At 42.3% G+C, this 18,948-nt stretch overlaps 1 protein-coding gene across 1 annotated transcript; it reads right to left on the bottom strand.

Moving 5' to 3' along the window:
• Positions 1-1,657: 1,657 nt before the first annotated feature.
• LOC136464630 (norbelladine synthase-like) lies at positions 1,658-2,682 on the bottom strand. Its single transcript, XM_066463584.1, has 2 exons — positions 2,321-2,682; positions 1,658-2,184 (listed from the first exon to the last, which is right to left on the bottom strand). The coding sequence occupies exons 1-2, from the start codon at positions 2,502-2,504 to the stop codon at positions 1,883-1,885; spliced, it is 486 nt and encodes a 161-aa protein (XP_066319681.1). The 5' UTR covers positions 2,505-2,682; the 3' UTR covers positions 1,658-1,882.
• Between the last annotated feature and the right edge of the window lie 16,266 nt (positions 2,683-18,948).

The raw sequence follows: 18,948 nt of genomic DNA, 5'->3' as shown, positions 1-18,948 counted from the left end.
TCATGCAGGTTTGAAAGCTAGTGAGTGCATGTGCATGCACAACTCTCAATCTGTGCTGGTCGGACACTGTTCTCACGTGTGCGTATATCCTATTTTTTTAAAAAAGGTATGAACACCTAGGTTTAAATTCTGGTGGGTAGCATCCTACTAGACTATTCTACCATTAGACCATAAGCCCATTCGCTATAGTATAGTTTTTCTACTGTAGAAAATGTGTGGGCAGTCTGAGCCTAGCCAACTTTATCCGTAGGATGGTCGTGGACAGGATTTTTCTAGGCCGAAAACAACTCCCTTTTTTTTTAGCTCAGCCCGGCCTGGTCCAAAGTCAAAACTCAATCACTTGTGTACTCCATAGCACTCAAGCACTGTGATCCATTGATCCATGAGGACAAGCACAATTGAGACATACAGTATTAACTGCCTCACATAATGGATTAGATGCACTAAGCTATTGTGTTTCCCAACCTAAGGTTTAAGTACGCAGCCTCGCCACAATAAAAAAAAGTGCACGTGACGACCTGCAAAAAGCACGGTTTGGAAACATGGCACGTCTAGGCCTCCATCTGGTTGCCATCAATTGCACCTGCAGCCATAGGGAGCTACACTGCTTCAACATTTATAATTTATGAAAATTTGAATGGCCATATCTTCTAAGCAATTTATCATTTTTATGATCTGTGTGTACTATAATATCCCTTGCAATTAAATCTATAAAACAAAACCCATATTGACTATATTTTTACACTAAAAAAAGTTGCACATGGGCCCCACATTTGAAAACTTTGTTAAAACGTATCCTTGTTGGATCTTATTTTGTTTGGCACATTATTTCCAGCAATAATCTTTAAACGATATATAAAACGGACTTTTGGTTTGTGAGATATTGTATTTTGAAAATCTGACCTTAAGTGACGCGAGGGGAGAGAGAGGTGAGAGAAATGTGAGAGAGGAGAGATGCTGCTGCTTGGTGAGTGGTGAGAGGAGATGCTACTGCACTCCACCGCGCTGCTGCCTTCTGCTGCAGTGTGCATGCTGTACCCGCGTCAAATCAGATGCTGTCTTGCCGCGTCATGCTGTCGCGTCATCCTGACACGTCACTGGTCAGCAACCCGGTTATCATCACGTCATGCCTCTTATCGTGCCACCGTATATGACGCGCCACAGATGTTTCGCCGCGTTAGGAAAATAGGCGCGACAAAAAATATTAGTTTTAAAATAAAATTTAAATAGGGTTAGATTTCAAATTAGTTTTAAAAAGTGTTAAAAAAAAAATCTCCTCCCATGCCAGTGCAATGCCCCACTCCCGGCAATGCCCTTCGCCCGTGCCATCCCTTTGTCTGCGGCTAGCAAGTCGTGGTTCTTGTTGGCCTGGCTGTGAGTAGTTTGGTGGAGTGTGCAATCAGGGTAGGGCCAAGTTGTGTCTTATACTTTAGTTTGCTTAGGAGCAACTTTTCTTCCTTGATTTTGTACTTTTACTAGTCGTAGTCGTAGTTGTGGCCCAACTGTTTATGCATTATGCTTCTTATTTTTAACAATTGCAGGTGTGGTGGAAGATGAGTAGCTAATATATTCCACTTAGACATACTCCTATTCCTATGGCATGTCTATAAGACAGAGATCAACAATGCGGTACTTGAAGCCCGAGAAATCCAAGTGATGTATTTAACTGAAGACTGATGGTGGTGAATTTTGATTCATGGAAATACCTTACCATTGAATATGGCAGACTAGTGTCATAGACCAAACCAAACAAAAAGGTATCTATGATTTGTACAATCAGGGTTCCCATTTCACTGCAACGCAGGAGTATATTTGAAACGCAACACAAAAAGCGCTGAAACTGTAGTTCACTTAAACTCGGCTCTTGAGAGATTTTTTCTTTTCAAGAGGTTGCTTGAGGGACCTTCTTCTCCTTAGCATGCTCGGAAAATTTCTCAGCAGCTGCAGCCAAAAGTGCCGTGCTCACCATAGCTTCAACCTCTGGGTGCGCATCATCAATCTCATACTCGATAGTCGTCCTGATCACCGACAAGTTGGCCCCTTTGGGAATGATCTCAAACCGTATCATGTAGGCCAGGAACCCCAGCTTCAGAATGTCGCCATCGATGGCTTCTGTCTCCTTGATATAATTCTCGTTGTCGACTTTGATGAACTTCTCCTTGTAGCTCTGCAGCCCAGGAATCCCTAGCAGGAGCGCAGATGAGAGCAACTAAAATATTACTACTACTAGCGTGCGTATCCAACATCAATCAAAGATTGCAGTAGCATATATATGATTATGAGTACGTGAGTTCGATCATACAAACTTAATTTCTCTCACCAGGAGGAAATGTTAGCTGCAAGATGGTACCAACACCGCCGTCGCCGCTGACGAGGTCGACCTTGGCAAGCACGTGCGGGAGCAGCTCCGGCAGGAGCTCCGCGGCGCGGAGCGTGCCGTAGATCGCCCAGAGCTCGGAGGCGGGGACGTCCGCCTCGTGCTCGTGGACCTTGCTTCCCTTCATTCCTAGTTCCTCGGCCTTTCAGCTGCGCGCTGTGTGATGATCCTATTGTCTGAGCTGTGGTGTATGTGTTAGGTGCGCCGCCTGTGGAAGCTGTCCGTTGTGCATATATATCTATAGACAAGCTAGACAGTATACTGAAAGATGCTATCTTTTCTGATTGGGATCTCGGAGAGAGGATGTGGCCAGAGCAAGCCTGTCATTTATTTGGCTGCATCTGTGGAGTGTCTTGGTGTTGCCCCTCCAGACGAAATGAGGTATTATCGCGTGATATATGGGCAGGCCTGAGACGATATTGATTAATGATTAGCATATGTTTGGCCGGCCTGAACCGGCCGAACATGCATGGCGATTCTTGTGTAGTCAGTCACTAGGCCGCCCTTATTTGGTTTTTATTTAGCTAACTTGGCTGGTTTGGGACGACACATTTGTTTGGATACATATAATCCGTGTTTGTTGCACGCAACCTTGATACCATAGGATTTTTTTTCCGTGACGGCTAGAACCGTCAGGAAAAGTACCAGAAACCGCCAGGAATACTGTTCCGTGACGGTAACCGTCAGGGATGAGCCGTCGGGGATGAACTGTCAGGGAAAGTAAGCCTTTCCTGACGGAAAACCGTCACGAATTATAACCTGACGGTTTCAGCCGTCACGAAAAACTTTCCCTGACGTTTTTACATATGGCGTCAGGAATTTCTTCCCTGACGGTTTGGCTTACTGTCAGGGAAAAATTGAACTTTCCCTGTCGGTCATTTACCCGTCAGGAAACCTCATTGCCCTCCCTATCAGTGACATACCGTCAAGGAAACCCCTTTCCCCACTCAATAATACACCGTCTAGACAAGCGTTGGCCTCACTGTCTGTCTGCATACCAATTATTATGCAAATTAATATCACATCAGCTCAAATAGCCATTCAACCACAAGGCGCTAAATTTAAATTCAGCAATATCAATACATATATGTAATCATCATCAAAATATTACATGAGATAAAGTTCCTTGGATCAAGCTATATGAAGCTGCTGCTACCAAAGTCATACATGAAGCTACTATCAAATAAAGTCAGGGGAAAACTTAATTTGCAATGCTTCATTCCTAACAGGTCAACATGAAACTACTAGTTGGATCCTAACAAGTCCTTGGTCAATACAAGGACATGAAGCTACTGCTTCCTAACAGGTCCTAACAGGCCCTTTGCACAACAAGCACATAGTATGCAATTCACTACAAACACCACCAGAAGATATCTAGCTCAAATGATTTATCTCATTATCTACAATATCTAGCTAAATCCATTAATCCTGACATAGGTAGCACTAATGTCAAACGAACATTAGCTTTTCCAGAACATGCATAACAAGTTGATTTTTAAATTTGAAGGTCCCTCGGATGGAAGCAGCACTGGAACAAACTAAAGCAGCCCAAAAGCAATATTTCCCATATAGCAACAACACAAGGCATACTTCATCTTACCATCAATAGCTTGCGCGGTGGCTGACACAAACAATAGCTGTTACACACTTCACTCAACAGTCTTATACATTAATAGGCCATGTTAATGTATTACAAGAACTGACTTCCTTGGGTTATATATTATTGTGCTATGTTGTACAAAAAGTTAGATGTCTATTTCAGTATTGACATCTCAATTCCATTCACTGAAACAAGCTATTCCAATAAAATTCAGTATTTATTGTCCAAATTTAATCTTTTTGCACTCCATAGAAAAGTAAATCACCTAAAAATGATCTGATCTAGCATGGTGGGGTGGTGGCCTTCATTTTATCAGGCAATGGGTATTTATCGTGTTAGCTATTTCACAGAGCACTTCAACTCAAACCTCAAGGCAAAATAAGAAAGCATAGATGTTAAGTAAAGATCAGGTTCCAATTGGAGCATAGGGCATGTAGGAGAATTTTCAGTCAAGCAGAGGCTAAAAGAAACAATCTAATTGGTCTCTAGAAAGTGAAAATAAGCAAGCAGAGAATAACACAGCAGAACAGTAGTTCTAGGGTGAAATGAGGTATTTCCTTTGTCCCAAATTATAAGACATTTTGGCATTTCTAAATTCATAGCTTTTGTTATGTATCTAGACATAACACACATCTAGGTGCGTAACAAAAGCTATGAATCTAGAAAAGCCAAAACGTCTTATAATTTGGAACGGATGGAGTATATCAGACACCTTGACACATGGCTAAGTACAATCCTGGTAACACTAACTTTTTTATGATTCACCAAAGCTTTCTACTAGGTATGCAAATATTATTTCATTTTTAGCGAACAGAAAGTTGCTAAGTAGTAAGTATGACAACATCCAGACCACACAATAGGTTGAGAAGATCTACCTGTATAAATGTCGCAAAGACATCATCATCATCAGGTAGTTGTGAGACATCAACAGAGCAGAGTGCCTCTTCAGAGAACAGGCCTTCTGTCTATGCGCCTCTAACGATAGTCTCCATAGAAAAACCTCTGCCACATCTAGCAGACATTTCCCAGCATAAACTCTACTTGTGTATTGTTTATTCCCTAGTGATATGGAAACAGTAAGCATTCTGCAGGTTGTGTCAAAAAAAAAGCAGAAATAGAGTAAAAACATACTCGGAGCGTACTTATGAGGCCTGGGGTGCCATCTTCTTGTATGCGGACTGCAAAACTATTGTAGTTGAGCACATTCTCAAGACAAAAGGAAGAACTCTTTAGAAACAAAAGTGAACAGGAAGATATTTTTGAACCAAAAGTGTTCAGATATCTATGCATTACTTGCCAAATGTAAATTGACAAAAGTGCATGCAAATGTTAACACAATTTATTAACCTATACGTATGTAATAAGGCACAGCTTAGTGAGGACAAATGGACTGCATGTCTGTTCAGCAAATCAGTGAAAAAATGCAGCTGTCCAATATAAATTCAGTGCCTATTGTTCAAATTCAGTGTTCTAGCACCTCTATAGATGGGTATATAAATTGCCTAAAACAATCTAAAAGCATTTGCTTCTTGTACATTGTGCACTGTTGGATTATATCTCATACATTGTGCACCTAAACCAGAGGTAATGTAATTTTTTAGTGTCCACACAGTGCAGTTAGTGCTTCACAATGTGTAGTAATAGATGAGGCCAGCAGTGTGTATTGGTAAATTGTCAAACCATTATCTATTCATATTTGCAGACAAGTTATAAATCTGGTAGTCTACGCACAAAAACATATTGAATGTTCACCTCTATTGAAGGATAAATAAATTACCCCAAAACAATCTGATGATAATACAGGTCAACTATAGCAAAAATGAAGTGCACAGAATAGCAACTACTTCAGAAGCACCAATACTACTACTGCCCAATACAGGATCTGTAATTTTGAAGGTTCCTGATCATGGAAAGGTGGATGGAGATGGTAGGGCCGCAGGGGGTACCTAGCAGTGGTGGCGCCTTCTGCCGCCAGCAGCTTGTCGCTTAGGTGTCGCGTCTCAGCTGTTGTCGCCTGAACCTCCAGGAGGGGGGCAGAACTAATACTTTGAGGCCTTCAGGAGGGAAGCTTGCACATGTAGTGACAAAGTCGATGGTGTATGCTCACGAAATTATAACTCCCACCATGCTTCCCCAAAGCATTTAGACTGAACACAACAATTTCCTTCAGACAAACAAGAAAGATCCCCCATTCACACTTGAATATAGGGGCATACAACATCTTACCCACTTCGGGTGGCCGAACGAACAGCAGCAACCACTGGAAAAGCTTGCAGATCTGAAAACTTTGGTTGTATGGTTTGGGAAAAAGAGGTTAGTGCGTAGAGGGAGCAGGAGGATTGTGCTGGCCACTGAAGCGAAAGTTACTGGGGGTGGTGGAGGGCCTGGTGACTGGGCATGGAGGGGATAATGGCTGGGGTTGGGGGGATCTGTTGGTTGGGGCTGGGGGCGATGGCCGGCGGGCCTGTGGTGGCGACGGCGTGCCTGCGAAGGCTGGAGGAGGTGATTGCACTGGTGTCTAGTGGTGACAGGCGGTGTAGGTGGGGGTGGGGGGCGGCAGGGGACCGGCGGCGCTTGTGGCTGGTGCTTGGGATGGAGGGACGGCGGCGATGGTGGCTGCAATCCCGAGCGACTTCAATTGGCAAGCAGGGAAGACGAAAGGATTGGTGGAAGTGGAGGAAGCAGGAAGGTCACGGGTGTGGATAAGAACGAATGGCGTGTCCCGCGAAATAATTTCGCCAGGGTACCGCGCTCTGTTACTCTTGTCCCGTGGACACAACGTAGTGCTTGCAGCGCGCGCTGACCCAAATTTTTTAGCGTGGAAACGGCGCAGCGCGTCCCAATCTTGCACGGCAGCGAGCCCTGATGGTGGCCCACCGACGGGAGAGGAGAGAACCCCGGACGGTACTCTGCGGCACGCGGGGGATGCTTCTCTGCCCCTGACGGATGTTGCGGGGCCGTGGGGAGTGCTTTTAACCGTCACGAGAGAAAGCGTCTCCGGTAGTGGCACGTACTTATGATCTTATCTGCTGCCGGCTGAACATAAATAGTTGTCAATTGATTTTTTTATATCGATTCTTAACTTCAACCAGTTTTTTGTTCTCATTAAGTGCAACTGTTATAGGAAAATGGTTTTAATAAAATATAAAAAATATATCTTCTATGTTTCTAAATTAAATATTTTAGAAACTATTGACAGCCGAAGTTCTAAAGTTTTGATTGGATTTTCATTAAAGCATCAACTATTAGTGACCGAATAGAGTATATCACATACTCTGTTTTAATTGGTGTGTCCTATTTACTTATTTATTTGAGAAAGATATTCTGTGTCCATCTCTCTGTTTAAATGCGGTGTCCTATTTACTTATTTACTAGTAGAATGTCGGAGCTTACGCTACGGCGACATTCAAACATGCAAATTAAAACAACCAAAACACACCGTTCGCTACATAAGACTTAGCATTTATAACTTAGCATACTCCCTCTGTCTCAAAATAGAAGATGTTCTCGCTTCCCGAGAAGTCTACTTTTTTTAACAGTAATGTTGTGCTAAGGACGTCCATCCATCTGGATGCTTCTGTTGATGGACCACGACACCAGCCCAACGACCCAACTCTCCACTTGCGTAACAGAACTAAAACCCTACAAGTTGAGTGCCCGAGTCAGACATCCTCGTGGCGCGGCGTTGGTCACCACAGCACCATCGACTCCATCACCACCTATTGACCAATCCCACGCCTCCCCAACCAAAACCCTCTCCGTTCTTAGGTCCGGTGGCCTGTAGCGATGGCCTCCATGGGGCACCGTGGTATCATGGAAGAGATCTTCGCCTACATCCCCACCCAGCTCATCCCCTCGCCTGCAGAAGGCTTCATTTCCGCCGCCGCCTGCTCCGTCGTCGGTGAAGACGAGTCCAATGAGAGCCGCCTGGCGGACACGCTGCTCTCCAACATTGTCTCTCGCCTCCCCATCAAGGACACCGCCCGCACCGCTGCATTGGCGCCGCGTCTGGGCCTCCACGCCGCTCGTCCTCAATGACTCTACTAGTCCTTTGTAATGTTGTGCTAAAAACACATGTGTTTTAAGTGTTTCAGAGGTATATTGTAAGTGTTTCATATGGATGTTGCAAAAGTAAATCGAGATATTGCATATGTTGCAATGGTTGTATATATATGTTGCAAGCTTATGTTCCTAATGTTTTATCTGTTTTTACCTGACGTATGTTGCAAGTATGTTTATTTGGATGTTGCATTATTACACACATATGTTGCAAGTGTTTTATCTGGATGTTGTGTATGTTTTATAATGATTTTCATGTGTTTTTTCATGTGTTTCAGATGCATGTTTCAAATGTTTCTTCTACCTTCAAACGTATGTAGCAAGTGTTGCATCTGAATGTTTCAAAATTAGATCGGATGTTGCATCTCCCTCTTCGCTTTGTGCTGCCTCGCCTCGGTGTCTTGTCCTGCTCCCGGTGTCGCCTAGCATCTACCGCCCCCATCCCTCTCTTTTCGATGCTGGTGATGTTCGGGGCGGCGCGGGCCCTGTGTGGGCGCTCGAAACAACACGAGAAACGACTGCAGATGCGGGCATTCGAACACCCCATCCTTCCGAACGTCTGGGCGCTAGCAAGCCCGTTTTCTTAACTTTGACTAATTGTATATATACTAGTTGAGTGCCCATGCGTTTCTACGGGTAAAACATCTCATGACATACAACGAAACAATTAAAATATATGTATAATCCTATGTCATCATAAATAATTAACATTAAAACACATAATTCAAACTAATTTCTTTGAAATAAAGAAACCAGTACGATGTATTGACTTGACCTACACAGAGGAAAAGTAAGCGACAATTCATTGTTTTTTGTTTGTGAGACTAATATAGCATCGAAGAATCGCATGCCTCGTGGGGACGTTGGGAGCGAAGGCAAAGCTGAAGTAGGGGGGGGGGGGGCGTGACAAATGGAGGGTGTGGACATCGATTTGCATCTTGGTATAAGTAGCCAAGCAAAGAAGCAGAGAGAATTTGCTTGGTTTGCATACTCGTGTAATATATATTCTTTTCTTTTGACGGCAACCAACGTCATTCGCTCATTCGGTAATATTTTTTTATGTAAAAAGCTAAATATTAATACGAGGGAAAAAGATATTAGAAATACCATAATCAACATGTTTCAATTATATGTAATATGTACATCCAATCAGTAACATGTCAACAAGTCATAACTACTTGTCTCATTTCTTTCCAGCTTCATCTATTACCTGAAATTCAGATGGATACAAAAAATGTCAGTAACAAAGGACACAAATGTAAGAATATAGAAGTTATGCAAAACAGAAGACAATACCTTTTTATGGAGTGAGGATCTCTTTGTAGACAATATTTTTCGTGTATGTACCATTTATCTTTGTCTTTTTTTTTCTTATCATTCTTATCATTGGGTGGGACAACAAGGATCCTAATGTTCGATCTGGCAGTGGCAAGCGCGCCGCGGCGCTTTGCCGGCCGAGGCCCACGTTGCGGCCTGGGTGGCAGCTCGCGCGCGCGGAGGCAATGGGCCGAGCCGGCCTTTTGCCGGTTTTGGGCCGAGAGAGGCAGAATGAGCCCGCATTTTCCTTTTTTCTTTTTCCTAGAAAATTGAAAATGCAAATTGGCTCAAAAGAAAAATAGAAAAGGGTATTTTTCCTGTGGGAAAAATTCAAGAAAATGAGTTCATTTTTTTTCCGCTGCGTATTTAAAGTTGTTATTTTCATTATTAAATTCGAACCAACGGGAGAATTTAATTTTGAAAAATGGATATGTTTTTTTGCTTATTATAATATTGTTGTTATTCTGACCAACGTTGATTAATGACAATATTATGATGAGTTTTTTGTCATGCATTAATTCTATTTCTGTCCAACGGTGATGTCGATTTAATGTATAAACAGTTGTATATTTTAATTTTGACCAACGTTGGAATCAAGGCATACAATTGTTGTCATTATTTATGTTCTCACACTATATGAATTGTGTTTTCAGGCGGATATAACTTGATGGGTTGTATCAAAGAGATCCCCACTCTCAAAGATAACAACTACACGGAGTGGAAGAAAAATATTGACCTGGCCTTTATCTTAGCTGAGGTGGACTGGGTAGTCACCTCACCGTGTCCCACTAAGCCTGTGGCACCGGTGAGGAAGACAAACGAGGCTGATGCCGCTTAGACAACAAGAGAAAGGGATTTTGCATCCCAAAAGATGTCCTATGACCTTGAGCATAGGAAGTGGGTCACTGTCAATAAAAAATATTTGGCTATGATAAAGAATACGATTGAGCCTGCAATTATGGGCTCAATCCCAAAGTGTGACACCATCACCGAGTACCTCGATAAAATAAAGGCAGTTCATTGGCTCTTCAAAGACATATGCTACATAGCTGATAAAGCAGCTAGTGACAGAGAGGTACTCTGGAAATGGTGGCATAAGAGAGCACATACTAAGGATGAGCAATTTGGCATCAAGCTAAAATCAATAGATCTAGCTCTCAAGGAAGAGTTCCTTATCCATCTGATTTTTGCTTCCTTGCCAAAGGAATTTGACATTTTTGTTGTCAATTACAACATACAGCCTGAGAAATAGGACTTAGAGAGGCTCATGACTATGTGTGTGCAAGAGGAGAGAATGAAAGCTGTCAATGGTGGCACTATTAATTATGTGAAAGACAACAAGAAAAAGAATAATAATGCTAACTCCTCCTCAAAGCTAAAGGAAAAGGGTCTCATGCTGCATCAGCCTCAACAGAACAAGTTTACAATAGAGAAAGACCAGTGTCTCTATTGCAAAGAGACAGAACATTATAAAAAGGATCGTCTTGATTACTTAAAGATGATCATGGCAAAGAAAGGTGAGAACATTATTATGTTCATAAATGAATCCCTGTATATACAGTATTTGAAATCTACTTGGTGGATTGACTCAGGTGCAACTGTTCATGTTGCTAATTCTTTACAGGGATTCCGTTCGACGAGGACTACGTAAAGAAGTGAAAGACATGTTAAAGTTGCAAATGGAGTCCAAGCAGATGTTGAAGCCGTTGGCGATCTTTCTCTAGAGCTTGTTGATGGTTTCACACTTTTACTGAGAGATGTACTTTTTGTTCCCTCCCTACAGAGAAACTTGATTAGTGTTTCATGCTTGGACAATGATGGATATGATTGTCATTTTGGAAATGGTAAATGTAAGATAACATTTAATAATACATATGTTGGTCTTGCTATCTTACAAAATAAGCTTTATTTGTTATCACTACGTGATGATGTGAATGTTGTATGCAATGATGGGAACGTTGCGTGCGATAATGAGGATGTATCCTCGTCTGCGGATGTAAACAGAAAATAAAAGAGAGCTCACGATGCGTTGTCGAAATTATGACATTATCGTTTAGGCCATATTTCGAGGGGGAGAATAGAAAGACTAGTTAAGAATGATATTCTTCCTCCATTATAGCTCTCAGATTTAGAACAATACTAAGAATGCATAAAAGGAAAGTATGTAAAAAAAATTAAGAAAAATGTCAAACGAAGCACAGGAATTTTACAGATTATTCACACAGACATCTGTGGTCCGTTTCCTGTAAAGAGTGTGGATGGTTATGATTCATTCATAACATTCACAGATGATTACTCCCGTTATGGCTACATTTATCCAATCAAAGAAAGAACATAAGTATTGGATAAATTTAAGATATTTAAGGCAAAAGTTGAAAACCAACACAATTTAAAGATTAAGATAGTCAAGTCCGACCGTGGGGGGAGTACTACGGTCGGCATATCCCATATGGCCAAGTTCCTGAACCTTTTGCAAGGTTCTTACAGGAGAATGGCATAGTAGCCTAATATTCTACACCGAGCGAACCTCAGCAGAATGGAGTAGCTGAAAGATGTAATCGTACCCTGATGGATATGGTGCGCAGTATGATAAGTTGCTCCACCTTACCGTTGAGCCTATGGATGGCGACGTTAAAAACTGTCATTCAGATTCTCAATAGAGTACCAAGTAAGTCGGTGCCTAAAACACCGTATGAGTTGTGCATAGAAAGAGTACCCGCACTAAACCACTTACGTGTGTGGGGGAGTCCTGCTGAGGCTAAAGTATTTAACCCAAACATTAGGAAGCTAGATCCCAAAATGGTAAGTTGCCATTTCATTGGCTACCTAGAAAAGTTAAAAGGTTTTTGTTTCTACTATCCAGATAGGTATACAAAGTTTGTGAAAACGAGACACGCTGTCTTCCTAGAGGATGAAATGATGAGGGAGAGCATGATAGCTCGAGAAATTGACCTTGAAGAGAAGCGGGTGTATGCGCCCACTCCAATAATTCATGAGCTATTTTTCTCACTACCTACTATCGCTGCACCAACAGTGCAAGATACTATGGTACCAGCACCTGTTGTTATTCTGCCTATGGCAACAATGAATGAAGATGAGGAACTTGTTCTTCAGGATCTTGTAGAACCTATTGCCACACATGAGGGGGAGCAACAATAGCCTCAAACAGAAGATGTGCCAAATGAGGAGGCCCCTAGAAGGTCTCAAAGAGTTAGAAAATCAGCTATTCCTGCTGACTATGAAGTATACAACACTAAGGAATTTCAAATGGAGAATGATCCCACCTCATTTGAAGAACTATGATAAGTGATCATTCATCAAAGTGGCTTGAGGCCATGGAAGATGAAATGAAATCTATGAATGCCAATAAAGTTTGGAACTTGAAAATAATTCCTAAAGGAGCCAAAACAGTAGGCTGTAAATGGGTCTATAAAACAAAACTTGACTCTCAAAGGAATATAGAGAGATATAAAACGCGACTTGTGGCAAAAGGCTTTACGCAAAGAGAATGGATTGATTATAATAAGACCTTTTTCCAGTCTCATGTAAGGATTCCTTCATAATCATAATGGCATTAGTGGCACATTACGATTTAAAATTATATCAGATGGATGTAAAGACGACATTTCTCAATGGGGACTTGGAGGAAAATGTTTATATGGCACAACCGAAAGGTTTTATCATGGAAGGAAAAGAACGAATGAGATGCCGCCTAAAGAAATTAATTAATGGATTAAAACACGCTTCAAGACAGTGGTACTTGAAGTTTGATCAGACAATAAGAAATTTTGGGTTTAAAGAGAATGTTGAGGACAATTGTGTCTATGCAAAGTTTAAGAATAGGAAGTTTATCTTCCTTATCCTGTATGTGGACGACATTTTACTTGCTAGTAGTGATGTCAGTCTACTACCGGAGACAAAGAAGTTTTTATCCTCAAAATTTGATATGAAAGATCTTGGTGAAGCCTCGTTCGTTCTAGGGATCGAGAATCACCGAGATAGAAGTAAAGGGATATTAGGACTGTCACAAAAGGCATACATAGAAAAAAATCTTAAAAAAATTCAGTATGCACAAATGTAGTCCCTCACCTGCTCCTATAGTCAAGGGCGATAGATATGGGGATTTTCAATGCCCCAGGAACCAATATGAGATCGATCAAATGAAAGCGGTTTCATATGCTTCAGCTGTCGGAAGCTTGCAATATACTCAAGTATGTACGCGCCCTGACTTGGCATTTGTTATTGGGTTATTTGGTAGATTCTAGAGCAATCCTGGAACAGAGCACTAGAAATTAGTAAAGAAATTATTGCGTTATTTGCAAGGAACGAAAGGCCTCATGATGACGTATAGAAGATCTGATTCACTCCATATAGTGAGATATTTAGATTCTGATTATGCGGGAGATGATAGAAAATCCATGTTTGGATATGTATTCACTCTCGCAGGGGGAGCTATTTTATGGAAAAGCTCAAAGCAAACCGTCACTACATCATCCACAAAGTATGCCGAGTTTGTAGCGTGTTATGAGGCAACGGGGCAGGTGAACTGGCTAAAGAAGTTCATACCCGGTTCGAAGGTGGTTGACGACATCTATAGACCACTTAAGTTATACTGCGATAATAATCCGGTAGTACAGTATGCTCACAACAATAAGTCAAGTGGTGCTGCCAAACACGTTGATATAAAGTATTATGTTGTGAAAGATAAAGTCCGGAATCATGTCATAAGTCTTGAGCATATAAGTACCGAAAAGATGCTCGTGGATCCGCTTACAAAAGGCTTACCACCCAACGTGTTCAGAGAACATGTAACCGACATGGGTTTAAGGAAAATCCTATAATTCCTGGACAAAAGAATGCCCAAAGTTAAGTATCTATTTCAGAACAGAGTGGTGTGTTGTGGCTGTTAAATCTATCGGCAATTGACCGTCACGATGAGACTGTTCTATGCGCTAATCTGTAATGGAATGAACAAAAGTAAATGATATGAAAATGAAAGATGAAAGGAGATCAAGGGGGAGATTGTTAGATTGATCTCTAATCCTAACTGGACCCAACGGCCCAGTTGAGCCTTTGATTCGCGCCCTAATCGAGGGCGCCTAGCCCACTATGGCTGGAGGGCTCCTCTCACACTGCGCTATAAAAAGAGGTGGGGGCCGATGGCTCTGATCACGAGGTTGATCTGAGCCGTGCTCCCCACCGATACCTAAACCCTAATTTGATCAGAGAGGGGCGCAGCCAGTGACGGAAAGCCACCAGCCGGCGCCGCCCGCTCCATCGACATCGACGTCTTCATCGACCGTCGCTGTCCGTGCGCAGACTACACCGACGAACATGATGACGTCCTCTAAACCCTTCCCCTCTAGAGTGTCAGGTTCGACAGCCCTTATCCATTCTCTCTATGTCCATGTCTCTGTCTAAAACGTGTCCTAGGTTTTGATTCACCCTATAGCGAGTAGTCTCTCGGATCAACCTCTCCTGATTCCTAACATGACACGGTAGTGAGTCGACCAAGAACGACACTTCTATTCCTGCCTTGTGATGGGTTCACCAACAAATTAAAAAGCTAGACAAGACGTGTGAAATTAAAAACATACTACTACTCTAGTAGCAAAGGCCTAACGGAGTGGACGACGTAGGCTTATACTGTACCGTACAATAGAAATGTCAGTTGGGCTGGGCTCTCTCAACGCATCGCTGATTTGTTTCGGTCAGGGCTTGTCAGTGAACCAACCGTGTTTTTCTCCCGCAACTAACCAACAGTGTTCGTAAACTAGAGCATGTACGTAAACCAGCGAGGCAGCGAGCGAGCGAGGATTCGAGTTTGGGATTTGGTTGAAGAACGGTGCATATATATAATATACCACACACGTCCGGGCCGGGAAAGGCGAAATCTTTTGAATGCGCCAGAGGGTTTTGACGTTTGACCATGCAAAATGGCTGGAGCTGTTATTGGCTTTTTTTTTTCTTTTTCTTTTGCATGCATATGCCTTCGTCCCGGCGAGTCAGTCAAAAACAGCAGGCCTCGTGAATCGCCCATAGAAAATCAGAAACAAACCACGTTAGCTAGAAACTCTGGCTCTCCACCTCCTAGCATGTTCATCGTACAGTTAGGACTTTATTTTCCTTTGATATACCATTAAGGGCAATATAAACTAGCAGCATGACGATCTAGGTGGGTCTACCGAGTGGGTGTGGTGCCTACTTGTTAAACTTAGCATTAGGTAGATCAGAGAAAACCCAAAAAATAATTGGAAGCAAACCCATTCTCAAAGTAGGTTGAAATAGCTGAGAATGCAGGTTTCCGGTAGCATCGGATTAGTCGTTTTCTGTTCTATGAATAGTGCCAGGTATTAGTCCGCTAGCACCGGACAAGAATGTAATCAGATCAAGTGCTTCAGGTTACTGAACCTTGGGTTCCTTACCGGATTAGTCCGGTGGTGGGTCACTGATGCGTCAGGTGCCCACCAAAGAGGTTCCATAGTGCTTTGTATTGTGCAGTAAATACTAGTTCTAGAGCCAACCGCAGGACACTCATGGGATTAGTTCGGTGCTCAATTTAGGCTCAGTTTGGTTGAGCTGTCGTTTTTTTAAAAAGCTGCTGTGAGCTGTGGACCGTGGAAAAGCATCTGTGGAAAAAGCAGAAGACTGTTTGGTCAGAGCGGCCGTGAAACTATCGGCTAAATACATGTAATGCCCTTGAAGTTCTGGAGGACTGTTTATATGCAAATTGCTCGTAAAAAACTAATATGTTCAATAATTCGCATGTAAATGAATATTTAGAAAGTAAAAAAAATAAATTTCTAAGTCTTGCATCCATCTTGTCGGCAGGGAGTGCATGGTGAAGAGATAGCTTGCTAGGTGATCCTGGCCGCACATCCAGAGATAGATGGTTCACGCTTATTGCCTGTATAAGATAGGTATAAATGTATTTTAGGTATATTTCTTCTTTTATTTTTCTATAGGAAAACGGCAAGATGACATGGGAGTGGCCTTGCTGGTGCATTACACAGCAAAGCAGAGCACACAGCACGGCATGGGCGGCGCTCGCGTGGTCGCAGCATGGTTGGGCGGCACCTGCTGCTCGCTCGTCCCGATGGCGGACCTGTCCAGGAGCACGGATGCATTGGAGCCCTGGATGGAGTCGTGGAAGTGGAGGCGGATCGAGGGGACCTCGCCATCGGAGGGGCCGCGCCGGCTGTGTAAGGAGCGGCCGCGCCGCTGGGGCCGGTGCCGCTCGACGGCCGCCGGTGTCGGTGAGGATGGAGGTGGCGCGACTAGAGGAGGCCGAATCCGGCGGGGCCGGTGCTGCTCGACTGCCGCCGGAGTCGGTGAGGACGGAGGTGGCACGACTGGAAGAGGCCGAAACCGCCGGAGCCGATGCTACTCGCCGCCGGGGCTCCGTCGAGGCGGCCGTGCTCGCCCGAGGCGACGCTCCGGGGTGGAGGCAGAGCACGCCCGCGGCGGTGGTTCCTCGCGACTCGCGAGATGCGAACACAGACATAAGAAAAAAAACAATTCGTTTTCGTAGGTAATATTTTATCCAAAAGCAGCTAAAGCAGGGAGAGAGGTTTTTGGATCTGTAAGCTGCTTTTGGACAAAAGCAGCTCTGGTTTTTAGGCTTTTTGTTTGATTTTTGGTTTTTTTAAAAACAAAAGCAGGTTCAAAAGCCTAACTAATCGGGGCCTTAAAGTGACAATAGACTGTTTTTAATGAGTAGGTTTCACATGGCTGGTTCTTGAAGTGGGGGTATTTATACCCCTCCATGTCATACATGGTACATCTCTTGCCATTTAGAACAGTACCATACCCCTATCCGAGAGCAAGGGAGAGCTCAAGGCTGCAAGTGGAGTGATTTGAATTTAATAATTACAAGATTAAGGATTCCATTAGTGTATAGAGAGTAGCAAGTGTGCATCCACCTTCCTCATTAGGCTTATTTAGGCCAAGCGAGAGTTTCTGTTTGTTACTCTTTGGAGTGATTTGAATTTACTAATTACAAGATTAAGGATTCCATTAGTGTATAGAGAGTAGCAAGTGTGCATCCACCTTCCTCATTAGGTTTATTTAGGCCAAGCGAGAGTTTCTGTTTGTTACTCTTGGTGATCGGCATCACCTATACGGCTTGGTGGTGTTGAGGGGTTTGGTGATCTCTCGAAGAAAATTATGAGAGGCCCAAGTCATGGTAAACGATTGATTTACCGTGTCGGAGTGTGGCGAAGAATCAACCCGCAGAGAGCACTTGGTCCTCGTATGGTTCAAGGAGAGAAATACCTCGCAAGCTGCTCCAACGAGGATTAGTGAAGAGTGCCAACTCTCAAATACCTCGGGAAAATATCGACGTCTTTCTAACCCTTCTCCTTTTTACATTTATGCAATTTATATTCATGTTTTTACATTCCTAGAATTGTCATGCTAAACTAAGGTTGTTGGAACTATGTTGCAAAACTTTGTGTGGCATGCTAGAAATACTATTTAGGCACTAAGGGTGAAATAGGTTAAGCTGTGGGTTTTAATTTAGTGAGAATTTAGATTAGCCCAATTCCCCTTTTCTCTCTCTCTCTTTGGCATCTTTATCATTTCATACATGTGTTGGTTATCATGCACGAAATTATTCATTACATATGAAAATATTTTGGTGAAACCTCTAAGTTAACACAACTAGAATATAAAGATCTTATGATTGCTAGAGGCTAGATTGAACTATAAATGATTATTAGTGAATTTTAAGACTTGATGCAACACATGAGTTCAAACCTATAGATGTATATATAGTCTCTTGGGCGTATATGTATATATGATGGATGACCACAGTCTATATGGTACACGGAATATGTACTTGTTTGTGGATACATGGAATTATGTTTGCTTGTGATCTATATTTCAAATTGTTGTTATAATTTTCTGTCATGTCTACTTGAATTTGAATGTGATCATACTTGGTACCAATATGGTGGGAACATTTAAATTTTTAAAAATATTTTACAAATGCTTTTATGCTAAAGAGCCGTCTCTAAAAATAAGTTAATAAAGCATGATTATATTACATAAACTGCCTGCGTAAATCATTTACACTGGCGTTTTGTGTAAGTATGCCACTAGTGTAAATCAGCATCCAACCATCAATGTAAATAGATTTATGCTAACTGTTCTCATGCCGAAGCCAGTGAAATGTTACCAATTTTATTGGTTTTGCACACCAGTGGTTAGTAAAGCCGTAAGTAGAAATCCAAAAAATGATGTCGGTGGAAACTTGTACCCAAATTATATGATAAGATAATAACATTTACTATCCCAAATTATAAGTTATTCCAAAAATCTCGGAGGGTCAAACCATCTCCAAGTTTGACCAAAGTTATATGATAAGATAATAACATTTACGATGCTAACTAAGTATCATTAGCTTCTTAATTAATTATATTTTTATAGTATATTTATTTGATATCATAAATTTTTATAATTTTTTCTATAATTTTAGTCAAATTTAAAATTCTTTGACCCTTCTAGATTCTGGAATGACTTAGGAGGCGGTACCTGCGAACCCAGGCGCAGTGTTCAGTAGTGGTTAGGCAGGGTCACGTACGTACCTGTTGTC

The sequence above is a fragment of the Miscanthus floridulus genome, chromosome 7 (assembly GCF_019320115.1).
Source record: "Miscanthus floridulus cultivar M001 chromosome 7, ASM1932011v1, whole genome shotgun sequence".
Classification (NCBI taxonomy): domain Eukaryota; kingdom Viridiplantae; phylum Streptophyta; class Magnoliopsida; order Poales; family Poaceae; genus Miscanthus; species Miscanthus floridulus.
The sequence above is the reverse complement of the archived record's forward strand: the minus strand, read 5'-3'. Positions and strand labels throughout refer to the sequence as shown.